The sequence below is a fragment of the Hirundo rustica genome, chromosome 2, assembly GCF_015227805.2.
Source record: "Hirundo rustica isolate bHirRus1 chromosome 2, bHirRus1.pri.v3, whole genome shotgun sequence".
In the NCBI taxonomy this organism is placed as follows: domain Eukaryota; kingdom Metazoa; phylum Chordata; class Aves; order Passeriformes; family Hirundinidae; genus Hirundo; species Hirundo rustica.
The window spans coordinates 85,450,451-85,469,053 of NC_053451.1; the positions used below are offsets into that span (position 1 = coordinate 85,450,451).

The window sequence follows — 18,603 nt, forward strand, 5'->3', positions numbered from 1 at the left end:
GCACAAAAAGGAAGATAAAAGATTAAGGAATAGAAGCTGTGCTTTAAATTCAGGAATCTGGACATGGAATTGACTACTTTTACCTTTTTATACTTGTGTAAATAGAAAAGTTCAAAAGATAAAGTGTTTGCAGCTTTATAAATGATAAATGGAAGATGTCTACTTGAAAAAAAAGTGCTCACAAATTTGTCTTGCTAATAGAGAGATTTTTGCTGAAGTTCCTGCCTTACAAAAGAGAAACTGTGTATTTAAGCTTCTTTCAGAGACAGTGAGATGCAAAGTTTTTATTTGAGTTTTAACGTGCTTTAAAATTATGTTTAAATTACATTATTATCGACATACAGTCAGACAAAATTTTCATTAATCATATCTGTTTTCTTGTTTTAGGCATTGAATTTGGCCTATTCCAGCATTTATAGCAACTACAGGAATTTCGTTGGCCCCCCTCACTTTAAGGTCATCTGCAGACTTCTTGGATATCAGGGCATTGCTGTGGTGATGGAGGAATTGCTGAAAGTTGTCAAGAGTCTGGTATGCTAATTGTCTTTATTTTTCTTCTACTCCAAATGGTTTCTTATAGAAGATGTCTCCGGAAAAACAAAGTGAAAGTGAGAACCTGAATAAAATAATTAAAATAACTTCCACTGAAATTCGATATAAGCTGTGCTTGACGGTACTCAGTGTCTTGTGTGAGCAATAGAAAGAATAGCCTTGCTGCCCTGAGCAGTGTTTTGAAAACTTTGGATTCTTCATTGGAGATTAATTTAATTTGTAATGACCTGAGCTGTTAGGGCCTAGGTAGGCTCTGGACAAGGATGAATATTTTAAATTAGTTGATTTCAACTTGAAAACCGTACTGTGCATTTACTTCCTTGATATCTTTTGAGAACAGCTGTAGCGTGCTCTCTGCATGGCACATAACTTCAGGGCTCTCATTAATGACATCACTGATAGATGACCCTTTAACAACAGGAGTTTAACCCCTGTACTTGATTAGCAGTGCTGCTCAGGCCGGTTTTGAAGACATTATCCACACAGCCTGGGCATCCTGCATTGGAGAGCGCCTTCTTTGTAACTGGGAGGAGGTTGAGGCGCTGGCTGTTTGCTATATATAGTGCATTGCAGTTAATTTAAGCCAAAGAAATTATATTTTCCTCCCTGTTGCTTGTAGGAGCGTGCTGCCAAAATAATCCAACTGTACCAGGGAAAGCTGTGGTATTCATAATCATTCTTCAGGCACTTGACACATTTGGCAGTTTGTTTACAGTAATTCCCACAATGTTCTAAGTATGTTTTTGATGTTAGAAAGGGTGAATCCTGCTCAAAAAGGTGCTATAATTTAATCTTCAGGGAAAGAGGAAAACACTTATATTTTTCAGGGTTTGAGTGTCAAGTATTGGTTTGCTGTGGTTTTTTTGAGAGGTTTTTTTAATAACTTAGTGGTAAATTGTCTCAGTTCATTAAAGGTGGCATTGAACACTTGGTCACATATGAAGAAGGTTAGGAGACCTGGGGGAGGGTATCCTGCCAATGCCTGATGCAGATGCTCAGATGTAGGGGGACAGATAAGGGAGAGGTGTCTAGTGGTAGCAAGACAGGCTGACTGGAGGCTGGGACTGTCTCAACTGGTATGTCCAGAAGAACCAGTTTGGGCTGTTGCAGCCATTCCTAATCATAAGGGGTTTTTTCATGTTGCTTTTGAACACATTGAGATGCTTTTTGCATGGTTTTGAAAGCATTCAAGTGCAACTTTTTAACCAAAAATGTAAAAGTTAGTTAGACAGTAAAGAGTCTGTAAGAGAAAAACATTATTTCCTCTTCTTTACCTTGCTGGCCTCAGCTGTTGTGCCACTCTTCTTTGTAGCAAAGATGACTAATGCCATATGAACTCTTGAAATTTGAAAAAGTTGCCTTTTTAAAAGATGATGACTGGCAGAATTAAATGCAAGATTTTTAGAGCTGCTTCATTTCGTGTATAGTTTGAATGCAGTTGTAAAATTTAGTAGTTCAACAGTACTGACATATTTACATACATCTGTTTTCTCTTAGTTACAAGGGACCATTCTTCAGTATGTCAAGACCCTAATGGAAGTGATGCCTAAGATCTGTAGGTTACCAAGACATGAATATGGTTCTCCAGGTCAGTTTGTGTTTGATGTTACCTTAGCAGCCTTAATAAGATGATACTAACCACTGTCTTCTGAATCTTTTATATCTGTCTTTCCCTCCCTCCTTTTTTCTCCTGATAATCAGTTTTTAGCCTGGGTTTGGTTTTTTGTTTATTTTTTTTTTCCCTATAAAAAGAATCATTAAATGCTGTGCTTTCTGAAAGCACTTAAAAAGTTTAAGACTTCTGTATGTAGGACTAAAGGATGCCAACCTGTATAGAGACAGCCTTATGACATCATTGATCTTGAGCTGAGATGTCCACACTAGTTTCTGTTTCTCATCTTTCTCGTAAGTGTGTTGAGCTTTTGCCTCAGCAAGTTAGCCTCTCACATTTTTTCTGTTTATATGTCTAATTTAGATAATCCAGTTCTCTGGAACCGCCTCTATTCCCTTTACCTTTGCCCTCACCCAGTGCAAGATAAAAGGAATGATACTGCTGGGAGGCAAACTGGTCCTGCCAGAATAGTTATGTCTGAGGCTTGTGTGGGGTGCATCTTAGCCTCTCAACAGGAGGTGTGACAGTTGCAGAAGAAGAAATGGCATTGAAAGCTGCTTGCCACGATGGAGAAATAATTGGCTAATTAGTATTTATCACATTGTTCACTGAAATTCTGAATCTGCTTTCCCCTTCAAAATATTCCTCCTCCACAACTTCTAATTAACACAAATTAGTCCTTCCATGTGCCACCCACCTCCTGAGTTTATTTTTCCAGAGTCACTTAGTTTTATTAAATGCCACTCCAACTGGAATGAGGTTGGATTTTTTCTGCTTCCCACAGCTTGCTTGACGTTCATTACCAATGTTGAACGAAATTGAGGTCTTACTAAGTGTTTCCTTCCTGTTTTTCTCCCTGGAGCATAGAAATGGATGAATCATGGTAGTTAGGAGTATAAAAATAATCTCTCTGAGGCTTTTAGCCATTCATTAAGGTCTGACTGCAAAAGCAGTAGGTATTCTCAAATATAGATAATGCATCACCGGGATCTGTGATGCTACAGGTGACATTAGGAAGCTTGCCAGAAATCGTCACCTGTAAGGGCTAAATATTTGGCAGGAAATGCCCAGGGATTTTAGGAGAAACCTTTCTCTTAAGGTTGAAAGACAATCCATCCTATGGGAAAGGCAGAACTTCACTGGTACAATGGTAACAAACTCTTTTGGCCTCATATTTACTCTTCCAAAGGAAGTGCCATTTGTTTAGATGCCTACTGTACCAAGAGATCAAAGCAACTCTTGTTTTTATAATGGAATATCATACTTAGTTTTAGAATTGGACTGGATCTCAAAACCTCACCTGATTCTCTGTTCCTTTACTGCCCTTGTTCCTGTCAGGTTGTCTTAACAGGTGTAGTTTTCCTGTTCTGAACTATTTCTAGCAGAGGACACATAATAACCCCCTGGAGAGTCTCTTCCAAGAAATGCAGAGACAGCCTTTATAGCACTGTCGTGCTGTCTCCCCCTTTCCTTTCCAAGTCATCAGACAGAAGAGGCTTGTGGAAGATCAAGACACTCCACCTCCATCTCTTACATCAGGGAAAAGCTGCCCTGTGCTCTCTGACACCTCCCCATCATGGAGCTATCTGCCCTTGGAGCAGCACGGGCTGATAAAGGAAAATGTTCTCTGTGATGGGGATGTGCTGGAGATTTTAGCCTTTATTGGGAAAGGAACTGCCAGACTGTAGAAGGGCAGGCTCAAAGCGTGCTTCCTTTGAGTCACTGTCCTCTCATGTCTGTGCTATATTCTTCTCTTTAGCAGTCTTTGCCACACATTGTTTATGTGCTTTGTCACAGAAGATGCAAGCCAATACACACCAACTGTTGTCTGTTCCCTCCTCTGCCTCCAAAAGCTTCCTCAGAAGTTGTTAGTTGTAAGTAGTAAGCTGAGTGCTGTGGGGTATGTCCATGTGCTGCTTCTGTTCTTTCATAACAAATCATTTCATAACTTATTTATAACTGGCGCAACCTACATATACAGACCAAAACTGTGATTCCAGTCTTTAGATGAAGTATGTAGATTCTCATCTATCTTGAGGTAATATGCATTTATTAATTCAGAATTAATTTCCCTGAGTCCATTCTCCATTTAAGCACACTCAGTAAGTAAGCCTCTAGCTCTTTCATGCACTTCAGACTTTCCATGTGGAGAGTTTTGTTTGGACTCTGCTGATTGCAGTTCTTCAGCCCCTACAAAATCAGCCTTCTAGACTTGTGGATTTCTATGTGGTGATTTATTGCTGCTAAAGGGAGCAGGGTGCAGACAGTGGCATCAGAGCTGTTTAGGACTCCTCTTTGCCAATGGGTTTGTTTCCATAGGAACCGTCTAAAGCACTGGGGAACTTGTTCATCTTGTAGTCATAAAAATATTTGTCTAAAAATACATTACGCATAAGGATTTTTAAAGGGACCTTTTAAAGTTGCTAAAGCTCTCAAAGGAATGTTTGCCTTGTAAGAGTTTAAGCTTGGAATTTCATCTTGGAGGTAATATTTTCTTCTGCTATATTTTGAGTATTTGAACGTGTCTTCTTTTGATGGATGAGTATCCTGCCACTCTGAAGTGTCATTGAATACCACGAGGAAAAGTAGTTTATCAGCTCTGCTGTGAGATGAGGCTTTTGTCACTGGTATACCACCCCTCCAAAAGAAACTGTTTAAAAGATCAATGACCTTAGCAAGATATAAACTTCATGAGAAAGTAGCCAAATTGTGTATTTTTTCCTAAGTATAACATTTCCATGTTTCTTCTCAGAAAAAAAAAACAAAACAAAACACAAAAAACCAAACAAAAACCAAACAAAAAACCCATAACAAAACCAAGCCAAAGAAACAAAGCACTCAAAGCTGGTGCAGGACAAAGCACTTGTTATCCCAGGCCATGACCTCTTGAAATCCCATGAGCTGGCATGGCAGTTTGGGGAAGTCTTCCAGAGCCCAGTGCCACTGCCTGCTGTGTTCCAGTCTCTCCCTGGGCTGATTGTGCTGCTGGCAACACTTTGGGAGCTGTTTCTGCACAGCAGTCTGGCAAAAAAAGAGTCTTCCCCCCCTTCTTTTTCTGGCATATTTGAGGTCAAAGTCTAAGAGGAACTGGAGCAAGCCTGGGCTAGGAAGTATGGGGAAGGGCAGCAGTGGCTGGAAGCTGCAAGGGAAGCATCACTTGGGGCACAGCAGAAGGGTTTAAAACTCTGCCTGTTATCCCAGGTTTTTGATCAAACTCAGATAAAGAGGAGAATAATTCAAGTGAGGACACAATGGCTTAAGTCCACATTGGATGAAGAGAATGTGTTCATAGGTCATCCTGAAACCCGTCCAGTGGAGAAAGATTTGGGAAGGCATCACAGACTATTTGCAAGAATTTAGAGGAAACCCAAATCACGTTGATGATTTTAAGAGGGCATTAAGAATTCATTAGATACACAGAACAATGGAATATTACTTTCTAGCAAAATAAACACAGTGCACAGGCTCCATGGTCGTAATTCCTGGATACACGTATATGCTTAAACCTGATGAATATTTCCATTGAAGGGAGTGAATGGCAGCACTGTTGATATGCAGAGTTAATGATGTCTCTTGTAAGCCAAAGAAGTATTTGGATGCAGCATTTGAACATCTCTATGAAACTAAAGCTCATTATAGCACCCAGTTTTTTGGGAGCAGCTTTGCTATTGCAGATTAGTAGATTTTATTTGATAATAGTCTGCCGTTTTTGCAGAAAATAACCCAAAACACAACTAAACCAAGAATTATAATCAAGATACAGACTGTTTGTAGTCAGAAATTCAGTTCTAGAATGAATAGCTCATTTTTGTCCTAATCTTTTAGGTACCAGAATTGTTACAAGCTCTGAAACGTTTGATCTCAGTCTGTAGGTGTGAATTGAGAAATGAAAGGTGACTTAAGTGAAGGAATCTAACCAGCTTCGAGTTGCATGTGTTGCTTTGCTCTGACTTCCTAAATTAATCAGTGTACAGACTGCACAGCTGAAACTTGGCATCTGCCCTTTGAGTGCTGCTGAGATAGGATTTTGGAAGCAGAGAGGGAACCTAATCCTTTACTAATCTTCTGTACTTTACTGGATCTCTTCTATATCAACAGTCTTTGCTTCTGCTGGGATCTGTGTAAATCAGAAACTGGGATTAGATAATCAATTATTATGACACCTAATGTCGTCCCATCTGCAGGAATAGAGGGATTTAATTAAAACTGCTTTCTTGGAGAGGAGGAGCAAAAAATCATGATTCATTTACCTTGCAAAGTTGTGTGTATATATAACTAGTTCAGTAACGTATTAATTCCACCCTCAAACAGAATTAGAGGAAGAAGGAAGGTTGCAGGCAATTAAGTGAAATTAACTTTCCTAAGACGCTTGTTCTTTTTCCAGGGCTTTAGTAGACATGCATAGTCTTCCATAAAAATACTCTGCTGTGTACTGTGCACAGAAATGTAATTTGGAATGGGATTGCTGAAATGAAAACATGATGATGTATTTCTGCCACAGGATTCCACTGGGGAGCAGATTGGTCTTTAATCAGAAATAGCCTGTGTAGCTATGTAAACTTTCTTCTGTTTTGCTGGTAAATCAAGCTCTTAATCTAAAGGGAAGAAATACACTAATGATTTGGAACACCTGCATGCTAAATACTGGCTGTCACATTTTCAAAATATCACAATTTGTTCATGAATGTGTGTGGATGTGCATATTTATATATCTGTATATGGAGACCGGGGCTTTGTGTGAAGAAATAAGGAACTTTGTTAAGGACTTTGAGAGAGTGACTGTAAAAGACAGTAAGTAATTTTTATGATATGCACCTCAAGCCTCTTTGACTTTTATTGTCTGCTGCTTTTGGGTGGACTTAATGTCTCATTTTGGTTTCAGTCCCATTTTCAGTATGAGTCTCTTGTTTCTGGTCACAGTTCTCTGTGCTGCTCCTGGGTTCTCTCTGTGCCATCGTGCTCCTTTATATTTGCTTTAAGTGACATGGTTATTCTCAGGATTTCACTGCCCATGAAAAAATATCTCTCATCTTTCCAGATGTCAGCCTTTTTTCTGAAACTCCCCACAAAATCCACAGGCTGGGTAGGGGATTGAGTGGAGTCTGAAAACCGTACTCTTTTCCATCCCTGTCATGACCAATGGTTGTTTCCATGTTGCAGCAGCAGAATCTTCCTTGCTGTTCTACTCAGCTTCTGTTTCTCAGCAAGCTGCTCCCTGCCCACCATACAAGCTAAAGGGAAGAGCACGTCCATGGCCACGCATGTCACGATACCCTGTTTGCTCAGATAGTGCTTTTGCTCCGTGTGGAGTGCTTTCTCCCTGTGGAGAAGTCTACCATTCCTCATGGTGTTTCAGGGAGCCTTCCAGGCCTTCTGTTGGATCACCATCAATCTCTGTGCATGTGGCACAGATCATCAGACCAGAAAGATTGGTAGATGTTCTAGTTTGATTTCCTCTATGGCACAGGCTTAAGTTCAGGATAACACATCAGACTTTTGTTTGCAGAAAGTCTTGGAATGAGAAAAGTATTTGACTTCTAGCAGTTCATCCTTAGAAGACATTTCTAGATGTGGAAATCCTTTCATCAACAAACACAAAAGAAATACTAGGGTGTGTAATTAAACACACTGGAGGTTTGTGATAAAGCTGATTTCAGTTCCCTAACTTAGCATTTTCTTCCTAGCATCTTAAACTTTTGGGGGAAAAAATTTCAACCTATTCAGTCTCATCTTTAAAATGGGAATCCCGGTATTCAGCACTGCAGCATCCCATTGCCACGGTGGGCAGGTATGGTTAAATGGCAAACACAAGTGCTCACTGCCCCTCGCACACCTGGGGATTGTGACTGCCTGGTGTCCTGCAGTGTTCAATGAACACTGGCAGCCTTTCCCACAGCTTTTCTATTCCACTGTCCCCGTGTTGTGGGGAGGTGAGAATTGGTGATGTGCTGGCATTGTTTGCTTTTTAGCTAGTTGTGAATGTGTTACATTGGAATGAATTAAGCTCAGCAAGCACTCGCTCCATCAACTTCTCAGTTCTGTTTTTCTCTCAAGTCACCAAAGTACTAAAGTTAGGTTTGAAATTCACCTCCAGTGAATACATGTGGGAACATTCATTTACTGTTAATTTTCTACTGACAAACAGTTCTTTAAGATGTAACAGAGCCAGCCGTGCTTCCCCTCACCGTGCGCTTTTGTGTTACTAATTTTAATGATATGAGACTTTCTGTAGAAGTGTGTGGGTTACCTACATAATTCTTTCTTTCACTGTATGTTTTTAAGTTCCTCTGCTGAATTTGAGGAATTTCCTTGGAAGAGATAGGCTGCAGGCTGGATTTCATGTTTGTGTGCTCTCTCCAGCCATTGCCTCACTGGGTAGATAGCCAAGTATGATCTCCTGCATGAGAAGTGTTCATCAGTTGTGTCAGAGGAACTCAAGGGAAGGTGCTGAAGGGCGTCTGTGTTCTTTCCTTGTCTTCTCTCGATTGCTTTAGATGCAGTTGGGTGGGGATTTATCTGGCTTGATTCGGTGTAATGGAAATGAACTGCCACGTGCAGCATGCAATTTGAAAGTTTTTTATGATGCATTTTCTTCTCAATAAAGTTGTTTTGGTGGCTTTTTAGAAGGGTCAGGCTTGTGCAGAAAGATAGAGAAATGCTGCTAAGAATTAACTTGCAAAAAGCTGAAGAGCTGTCTGACCTAGTGTAGTTCTCTGCTCTTCCTCTCCCATCCTGCACGTGGCTTTAACCTCTGAAAGGTAACCTGACTGGGTCTCTGCAGAAGCTGCTGAGCCTGTGCTTTCCTGAGCTCTCTCTAACCAAGGGACTGTGCAGCCTTTCTGGGGCTGGAAGGCGAGGAGCTGGAAATCCACCAACGTCTTACACATCACCGTTGTTTAGGAGAAGTTTGATGGAAAAGACGCATGTTTATGTAAACTATGTGGGTTTGAAAATCATAATCTTAGCTGGTTTTCCACAGCTTTTGCAAAATTTTGGCAGAAACTTTGTGCTTGCCAGCAGGATCTGGTGTACCCTTGCTTGCAGAGCTTGACTTGTGATCTCTGTATTTGCTTTGAGAGGTCACACATCACATCTGGCCCCATGGCACTGTCAGAGTCATAGCCTGACACTACCCCTCTTCCCTGTATGTGAGCTCTCTGCTCCTTGCTGGCTCTGTCATCCATGAAAATAGCACCTGTGACTTGAGTGTGTCAGTGGTGCAGTAGGTTGGGGAATGAGAGCTCTAGTCTCTCTTCCTGCTCCTAGATATTTTTTAATTACTTCTTATACTCACTCCTTGTTCCTGGAGTGAAAAGTTAGGCACTCACCTTTGCATGATTTATCCACTTAAAAAGGTCTGTGCATTGGCTTAACATTTCATAATCTCTTGAGTTTTAATGCATTTAAATGCTGCTCCTTTCAGTTTCCTCTAGGCTGCATGTCTGGGGGTAAAATCTTATGTGCTGATACATGGAGAGGGAAATCTAAACCTGCACCCTCAGTTCTATGTATTCTCAAACAGTGTATGGATGCAGGTTTGTGCAACCTTTGAATAGACAAATTGGTTAGAAAAGGGCTTTTGAAGCAGAAATAGAAATTAATCCTGATCTCTATGACTCTTGCTCATATGGATCTTTTGTCTGCTTTCCGGAGGTAACAGTGTGCCTGCATGGTCATCACTAGATTTTGTTCTGGCTCCTGAGACTTTTTTTTTTTCTGCTTCTCTTCTGATTTCAGGTATCTTGGAGTTTTTTCACCATCAGTTGAAGGACATTGTTGAATATGCAGAACTGAAGACTGTCTGCTTCCAGAATTTACGGGAAGTGGGAAATGCTGTCCTGTTTTGCCTCCTCATTGAACAGAGTCTGGTAGGTGCCTGCTGTGCTAGTTTAAAATCCATCTGTCTCTCAAAATGTACTCTCATATTTTTGTTACTAACGTCATCAATAACAAGGTTGAAATCTGTGAGTTTGCTGTTACTGATGGGCAGATGGGTAGAAACAGTTCCCTGCACTCATCTCTTACAGTCTTGCAGGGGCTTTCATGTCTGTTAGATGCAGTGATGCCTGACTTTGCTGGGTGAGAGACGTTGCCTCTTGCATTGTACCTGAGGACCTGGCATGGCAATCTTCACCATAAATTATAATCCTCTCCTGCAGCCAGTCCCAGTGTGGCCTCTCTTTATGTCAGCGTGTTGTGCATCTGGTACTGCTGTATTCCTTTTCTGCATGTCATTCCTGTTGATGTCTGAAACATGACAAGGTTACGGTGGACATCCTTGGACATCCTCCTTGCTGCTTGGACGGCTGACAGTGGTGCAGAAATTCACTCATCTGTCCTAGCTTGAATGAAACTGTGAAACGTGTCAGTCTTTCAGCTGCTTCTTATATATCTAGGGTGTACCTTAGACTGTAAACCTGCCCACTGCTGAGGGCACGGTGCTGGAGCTGATCTTTATCCCTACCTCCAGTTTTCTTTTCCCACCCTTCTTCCATGTTATTACTATTTGCTGTTCAAACAAGATGCCCAGACCTGTAATTTTTTTTTGTTTTCAATGCTTTTGGGTGCTTACAGAGGAAAGGTGGGCATTAATAATGGATCAGAACAGAACCAGGTGTGCTGGCCTCCCTTTCTTTCCCTGCATGGTGCTGTTGAATGTTGGGTGGGGGGTCTCTTCCTGCTGTGCTTCCAGGCGCCCTGCCCCGGCTGTGCGAGCTCACGGTGCTGCTGAGGCTGGGCAGCACGCAGAGATCTTTGCTGACTGCAAACCAACCACGTCATTTCCTCAGCAAGCTGGCTGGGGGCCTGCTGTTGGACAAAAATAAACCCTCAGGAAGGCTTCTCTAGGGTGTATTAAAGCTGTCGGTGTTAGATAAGGTAACGAAGACATGCTGTTCCTCAGGGATCCTGCTCATGGTGTTAGAGCATCCCTCCCTCACGGCAGAGAGTCATTGTAGGGCCGGGTGACAAGCAGCAAACCCGCAGTCAGTAATGGCACAGCTGTAACAGGATGAGCAAGTGGGTTACTTTGCATTCAGGCTGAGTGGGTGCGTGGTGAAAGGCCGGGCAGGCAAGGCCCCTCCCTCCTGGGAGGCTTGAGGGTGTACCAGAGTGACACCAGCATGGAGGCACCTTCCTTGGGACGCCACCGAGCTCACCCTTTCCGGTCAGACAGCCGCGCTCGCTGCCTCTCCTCTTGTTTTTGTCCTCAGTCAGGCCCCAGGTCCTGTCATGCTTTTCGGTATTTGTCCATTGTGGTCATCCCTCATAACTAATCTAGACTTCAGTGCGGTGCAAAGTGTAATTCTGAGTATATCTGTGCTAGTGGGTGGGTCGTGTTTGTCCTGACTGCCTAACATGCATTTCCCTGGTTGACATCAAGGAATTAGACCTGGAAAAGAGGCACAGGAGCCCCAGCACCATAGCCTTGCTGAGAGTATGGATAATGACCAACTTTTCTAACTTTAGTGTTGAGGAGTTACAAATTAATAGGGTCCCTGCTTCAGAAATGAGGAGAGAGTTGTAGCAAAGTCATGCATCTGCTTCTGGTCACCTCTGCATTTTCCCTGTATGTATGCACAGGAGCAAAGAAACAGGAGACATCTGTCTTCCTTTCCTCAGTCCCTAAAGATATAAAACACTTCCTAAGACGTGATTCTCTGCTGTTGTCACATGTCTCAGCCTGCCTGGCAGGGGGACGCTCCCACCACGATAAGCTCCCGTTAGGATAATGGGTTGTGGCTCTGGTAAAAATAACCAAGCAGCGAATCATCCTCTTCCCCTTTCTGTCTCTGCAGGAGCTGTCTGCCACTTCTCCACCGAAATCACTCATTCTGCATGAGTTCATTTAATAAATACCTTGTCCTTTATGAACGGCCAGCCGAGGGTGGGAGGGGAGTTGCTGGAGTTTATTTGGGAGTTCAGAGTGACCTGGTGAAATGGATTTGGAGCTGTCCATGAGGACAGCAGGGGTCGGAGCCGGGCCAGACCCGGCGCAGAGAGCGTGTCGCTGTCCGGGCGCGGCTCCCTGCCCTGGCGACAGAGGCCGGCTGCCCTCTGCTGTTTCTGCAGCGGCATCGGCCTGCGTTTGGGATCCCGGTGTGCTTTGGGGATTGATGCTTCTGTCCTAAATGCCTCTCCTTTTCTTTTTGTCCCAGTCTCTAGAGGAAGTGTGTGACCTGTTGCACGCAGCGCCGTTCCAAAACATCCTGCCCAGGGTTCACGTCAAAGGTATCAGCAAAGTGAAAATACCTTCCTTGGGTGATGCTTTCCCCTTTCCCTTCCTGCTGCTGTGGTTTCAGTAACCACCTCCAGCCATCCTTTACCACTGGTAATTAATTACAGGACAGAGGTATCAGATCCAGGCCTGTTTGCCTGGCTGAATAAACAAATGTTTCCTGGCAATGCTCTGTGCAAATTACAAGGGGAAGAGGAGGAATGCCATGACAGGGAAAAGCAGGATGGATGCTCAGGGCAGTATTACCCTGCTTTGTGGATATAGTGAGAGGCATTTTGAAGCTGCTGTTTAGCTTAGAGAATTGTCAGTTAAATGGGGTGTAGGGAATCTGTCAGCAAGTTAGTAAATAAGGGTGGTCTCTGTAGATTTTTCACTTTCTTTTCACTAAATGGAGTATGCAGTAGTGAATATTTGCAGGACTGCTTCCTATGGTATCTGCTCTCTTCATCTTTCATCATCAGAAAGTGACCTGTCCCACCTCCCCCTTGCCCTCTCTTCTTTCTATTTTTCTCCTCTGTCTCCTTTCTTTTCCATGTCTCACTGCTGGAGCACTTGATTTGTTCTGCTTGGAAAAAACCCATCGGCTACAAAACTCTGAAAATATTTCCAAGTTCACAATAGCTACTTACATCTCTGCATAAAACTAACCAGACCATTGTAAATGGTATTTTCCTATTTGCCAGAGAACATTTTCTACCTGCCAGTGTTGTGCTGGAAGTGCCAGCTGCTTTTTAGCCTTGCTATACACAAATTTCTATCCTCATTTTACCTCACCTTCTAGAGACAAATATTTTATGCATAAAGACAACTTAGCTGTCTTCGTACAAGTGGGGGTCAAATATCTTGGCAGCAGCAGCATAACAGAGCCTTATATTCATCCTCGAATTTAGTTCATTAGATGTACTCTACTACAAATCCTTCTTTCTGTTTGCAAATGTAATGTAGCATTTTAAAATAGGTGTATACGTATCTATATATCTGCATACTCTAAAAGTGCATTGAAGAATAATCAGCTATTTAATACTTGAATTTCTTAAAAAGAATAGTTTTCTTCCTCACTGAATAAAGATTGTGCTAAAACAAGAATTCTCTTGGTTAATTACAATTTATGATTGCCCTCTTCAGCTTTTTTTCTTTTCTTTCAGAGGGTGAAAGACTTGATGCTAAAATGAAGAGACTGGAATCAAAATATGCTTCACTACATTTGGTTCCTCTCATTGAAAGACTTGGCACACCCCAGGTAATCTCTCTCATTTGTGTCAGAGACAATTCAAGAAATTTCTGAGCATCAGAAAGCATGTCCTGATAGCTCTGTCAGAATTTCAACCTGCGCATCCAGCTTGTTCACACAAATGATTGTTATCTACATCCATGAATTTGGTAAAGTTGTTAAAGCTTAGAAGTTTAAAACATTTGAGACTGAGACAGAAGTGACATATTTGGGGGAAAATGCTAATTGGTATGTATGTTTACCATGGAGTATCTCCTGTAAGGTCCAGCCTGGGAGCTCCTCCTGCAAATCCCACCATAAGCAATCAGTTTTCTTGTACACATGTATATATATATTTAAAATATTTTGTCATTCTTTCAGCCACTTAGAATCTCTTGGAAAATGAGCTGTCATTTGAGTTGAGCTCTCCTGGAAACCATGACCAAAGAGAACATTCTTGCACTGCCTTTGCAGCTTCAGCACTGTTCCCCTTTCTCCTGGTGTGAGGGTGCATTAATCCCCTGCTAACCTTAGCAGTTTACTAGTGGTTGAGATGTGAATAGTAGAAAGTAAGAGCAGAATGCCCTGGAGCAGAGTTCAGACTGCTTTTGTCATCGTAGCTGCTGCAGTTCAGTAGGTGCTGCTGCACTAGGAGAGAGCTGTCTGTGTAATGGCGCAAGCTGGGACAAGCACAAGCAGCATTGCCTCCTCTGGATTTTGTCTGAGCCTGTTGGTGCTCCTCTTTGGAGCTTTCTCATCTCGAACAGCAGAGCTGAGGGAGGTGTGCAGGAGAGCGCTCACAGTAGCTACAGCAGAGCACTGAACTCTTTGGTTTTGCTTTCTGCCTCCATTCAGATAAAGAATTCTTTAAACTTCCCTGAGATAAATCCAGGACTAGCATTACTGCCTTTAGTGTTACTCACTTTAAGCCTGTCTGCTTAAAAAGGATTTTACAGTTTTCTCTGGATGTTTTTCCACTGATCCGATTCCCAGGTTAGCAGTGTCTGACCTCACATTTCTCCTAAAATAAGCCATGTGAAGCTGAAAAACGTGTTGTATTTATTTTTTAAAATGAAATTTAGTGGTGGAGTGGCTTTTACCAGGCTTTTACGCTTTCTTTCTCTCCACTTCAGCAAATAGCAATCGCAAGGGAAGGGGACTTGCTGACCAAAGAACGCCTCTGCTGCGGCCTGTCCATGTTTGAGGTTATCCTGACGAGGATCCGCTCCTTCCTGGACGATCCCATCTGGCAGGGACCCCTGCCCAGCAACGGGGTGATGCATGTGGATGAGTGCGTGGAATTCCATCGGCTCTGGAGCGCGATGCAATTCGTCTACTGCATCCCCGTGGGAACACACGAGTTCACTGTGGAGTACGTGCTGCCAGCTGCCCGCAGTGCCCCCGTGGGCAACAGTGCTTGGCTTGTCCTGTGGTGGCAGCGGGGCTGGGACGGAGGCGTTTGACTGCAAGAGCTTAGTGCGAAACCAGGGAGAAGCGCTGCCATCACGGCGAGGGGCTCTTCGTCCACCAACACAGATGCTATTGTATCTGTGGTGAAAATAACCCTCTAGTTTAAGTATTGCCAGTGTAGAAGGAATGATCCCGTGACAAACAGGCCCTAGCACGTGTCTTTCAATAGGGATCGTACCCCTGCGGACACCCAGCTTAAATAGAATAGCAGCATATTTGTGCATCTAACTTTAACAAGTATTTCTTCTCTGAATTAAGAGCAGGGATGAGCACAGGAATTTAATATGATTAACATGAGTTGACCAGGAAGTGTTGCTTGTTCTTGGTTTTGTTTGTTTTGAGAATATCCTTACTTTGAAAATTTGGAACATGCTTATTACTGAGCAATTAGAAAACAGCGTAAGACATTTACTTCCTTTCATGCCTGCAGCCTAAAGGAGCAGAGTGGTGTTGAATTCCCACTTTGTTTTCTTTGCAAGAAATATGCCACAGGAGTCTAATGGGGAGTAAATGTTTTTGGAGTAATTGTTATGTGAAAGGAGATGGGAAGTTCTGGGTGTTTTTGTCAAGCATCTATTTGAATTGCTTGTGTTATCTCCAATGCTAATCAATATACCAGAGCTTTTGCTTTCTAGATGAATATCTAACGTGTTTATTATTTAGTGTAGTGGCTGATTACCGTGTTTGCTGTGACTGTGTTTTGAAAATGTCGTTGAAATCTGCTCTGTGGTGTGTTTCCTTTTCCAGGCAGTGCTTTGGGGATGGCTTGCACTGGGCTGGCTGTATGATCATCGTGCTTTTGGGACAGCAGCGGCGCTTTGATGTGTTGGACTTCTGCTACCACCTGTTGAAAGTCCAAAAGCACGATGGCAAAGATGAGGTTATCAAGAATGTGGTGAGTTGAAAATATCTGTATTTACTGTAATAAAGACAACAACAACTCAGAGCTGTTTGTACTCAGATGCACTGTAGATGTGGCAATACTTTTTTTAGAATAAATTGCTGAAAATGAGGGCACCAGGATTTTCAGAAACAAAAGATTAAGGCATTAAGTCTGGAGTTTGAAGACTGGTTAAGCAGAATTCTAATGTCACTTGATGCCACATAAATATATGATATTTTCTTAATGCCTTCCATCTCATATATGTTCATTCCCATAATGACAAGGCTGCCTTAAATTGAGCTTCTTTGTACCAAAGCAACACTGTCAAAAACCAAAATGCACCTTGGATTCCCACTGGCTTAAAAGTGCAAGGGAAACATTTGTAACATTGCTGGGAGGGGTGAGGTAACAGCATTTGCTGCTTTTCTGACTAAGGCTTTTCATATCCAAAGCTAATTCCTGTGTCTATTCTTTTGATGTTTGCAGCCTTTGAAGAAAATGGTTGAGAGAATCCGCAAGTTCCAGATTCTGAATGATGAAATAATTGCTATTTTGGACAAGTATTTGAAGTCCGGCGATGGAGAGAGCACACCCGTGGAACACGTGCGCTGCTTCCAGCCACCAATTCATCAGTCCCTTGCCAGCAACTAGATTCTCACCTAACAATACTTTTTGCACCTCTTTAGGCTAAAAGTATGAGGAAGAAAGCAAGAAACAAAACCCACACCAACAGTTTTAAAGAATGGTCTCATCTGCATTTTTCAGTATGCCTGTGCCATTTGAGTGGCATAGTTTTCTCCAGTCTCCAAGCACAGTAACTGTATACAATCCATACTTATTTTTCTAGACTAAAATTTTATACACTTTGATTAAAAGCCTGTAAGATTTTTAAAATCTCTTTGCATTCCTCTCCCAAGGTGGCCCTTTTAGACTGGACTGGTATAATTTTCCCCTGAAGCTATAGAAATAATGGCTGTGGAGGATAAAAAACGGTTCTGTAGAAAAAATTTTTAGAAATCAATGCTTAATTGTTTGTATTACAGCCTTAATTGCTTAATTTGCCTTTATTAAAAAAAAAAAAAAAAAAGAGAAAAAACAAAACAAACTCTACTGGTGCTTCGTGAATAATTTTCTAGTCAGTTGATTCTTTTTCCTCTCTGCAAAACTATTTTTAGATTAGTAATTATGCAAATGAAAGCTATTTAAAGTGTTTGTTTCAAAGTTATTTAACATGGACCGATAGGATTCTGATCTTTTTAAAAGGTGGAAGTTTGATTGATTAGAATGGGAGCTTTTTACTTTTTCCTAATGAGAGCTTCCAACAGTTTCTGTTTTGGTTTGCAATACATACCTGTGTACCCAAACACGTTTACAAGTGATAAGGAATTCTTATTTACAAAAATCTTGACTCCAGTGATCAGGTATAATCTATCCCAGTACATGAACTCTAATGATGTTAATCATGATTTATTATGGAAAGTATTTGTTAAATTACACTTGCTGTATAATGCAAACACTGCATCTGTAAAATTGTAAAACTTGGCAACTGTAGAAGTTGAATTTTAAAGCAAACCATTCAGCCAGAAGTAACTCCTGCTTGCTTACTCCAGGATCCTATCAGAATTTGTCAGCTGGTTTTGGGATCAGCCCTAACCAAGATGTTGAGATGGCCAGAACAGACACAGACAGATAATGACATGGTTTACCCAGGATACGGATTTATGGAGATGTTACTCGGTTAGTGTTTCTAACCTATAGTGTGAAACCAAGTATGTATCCCTTTGAGAACCTTTCTTCCTTCCCTCTTAATAGTTCATGGTTAGGTTGCAGCACATCTTTTCTCCTACTCAGCTCTTTCCAGGTGCTTCACAGCCATAGAATTGACTCCAACAGTGGGTAGAAATGAGCATCTGACAGAAGACGTACACAGGAAGTGAGGAATATGTAGGTATTGGAGTGGCAAAAACTCGATTTGGAGAAACTAAATTAACTGAAATTTCCTCAGCAAAACAGGATGGAGATTTTCCAGGCAATCGCTCAGCAAGTTTCCACGACCACAGGTTTTCTTAGGACATCTGTGCTTGAGAGCTGCCATTCTGGAGTGGTGTCTGTTGTGGTGAGAGTGCACACAAGGCTGCCCGCTGCGTGGGAGACAGAAGTCAGAAGCACTTGTGCTTTGTTACAGCAGCTTGTTGCAGGATTTCTTTTACAAGGTGTTTAACAGATGATTTTCTTTAAGAAACATTCTTTTAGTTTGCAGAAGACTTTTGGTCAGCCAGATACTTCCCTGTGCTTCCAGCTTCAGTTAAGCAAATGATCAACTTTCCTGATTTGCTGACATCATCATTGGTTTAAGGATGCCTCACACACCTGAGGCTTTGGCTCAGCACTGGTGCAGAAATGGTTAATTAATAAAGCCTGATTTTTTTGTTTAAGAACTATTTAAAAATAACTAATCATGATGTGAATAATTTCTAATTCTCACCAGTTAACTTTCAGCAGTAAGAGAATTGATCTCTTAACATCTTAAAACTACTATTAAATACATACTTTATGATCACTGAGGGGAAAAAAGTTTAAGACAATTGAGACATTAGTCTTAGGAGATGTTTGTTTCCCATTTTTACAATGTAAATTTT

At 41.8% G+C, this 18,603-nt stretch overlaps 1 protein-coding gene across 3 annotated transcripts in view; it reads left to right on the forward strand.

Annotated features, from left to right (window-relative positions):
- CYFIP1 (cytoplasmic FMR1 interacting protein 1) overlaps nucleotides 1-17,128 on the forward strand; it is a 74,748-nt gene extending 57,620 nt beyond the window's left edge. For 2 of the 3 annotated variants that reach the window (XM_040056731.2, XM_040056734.2), the window contains 8 exons: nucleotides 388-531; nucleotides 2,050-2,140; nucleotides 9,902-10,032; nucleotides 12,322-12,394; nucleotides 13,547-13,641; nucleotides 14,745-14,983; nucleotides 15,829-15,976; nucleotides 16,451-17,064. In XM_040056731.2, coding sequence (XP_039912665.1) covers nucleotides 388-531; nucleotides 2,050-2,140; nucleotides 9,902-10,032; nucleotides 12,322-12,394; nucleotides 13,547-13,641; nucleotides 14,745-14,983; nucleotides 15,829-15,976; nucleotides 16,451-16,615 — 1,086 coding nt within the window. In that variant the 3' untranslated portion in view covers nucleotides 16,616-17,064. Of the gene's footprint in view, nucleotides 1-387; nucleotides 532-2,049; nucleotides 2,141-9,901; nucleotides 10,033-12,321; nucleotides 12,395-13,546; nucleotides 13,642-14,744; nucleotides 14,984-15,828; nucleotides 15,977-16,450 lie in introns of all 3 variants that reach the window. The other variant, XM_040056733.2, reaches the window with a different exon arrangement.
- Nucleotides 17,129-18,603: the final 1,475 nt, after the last annotated feature.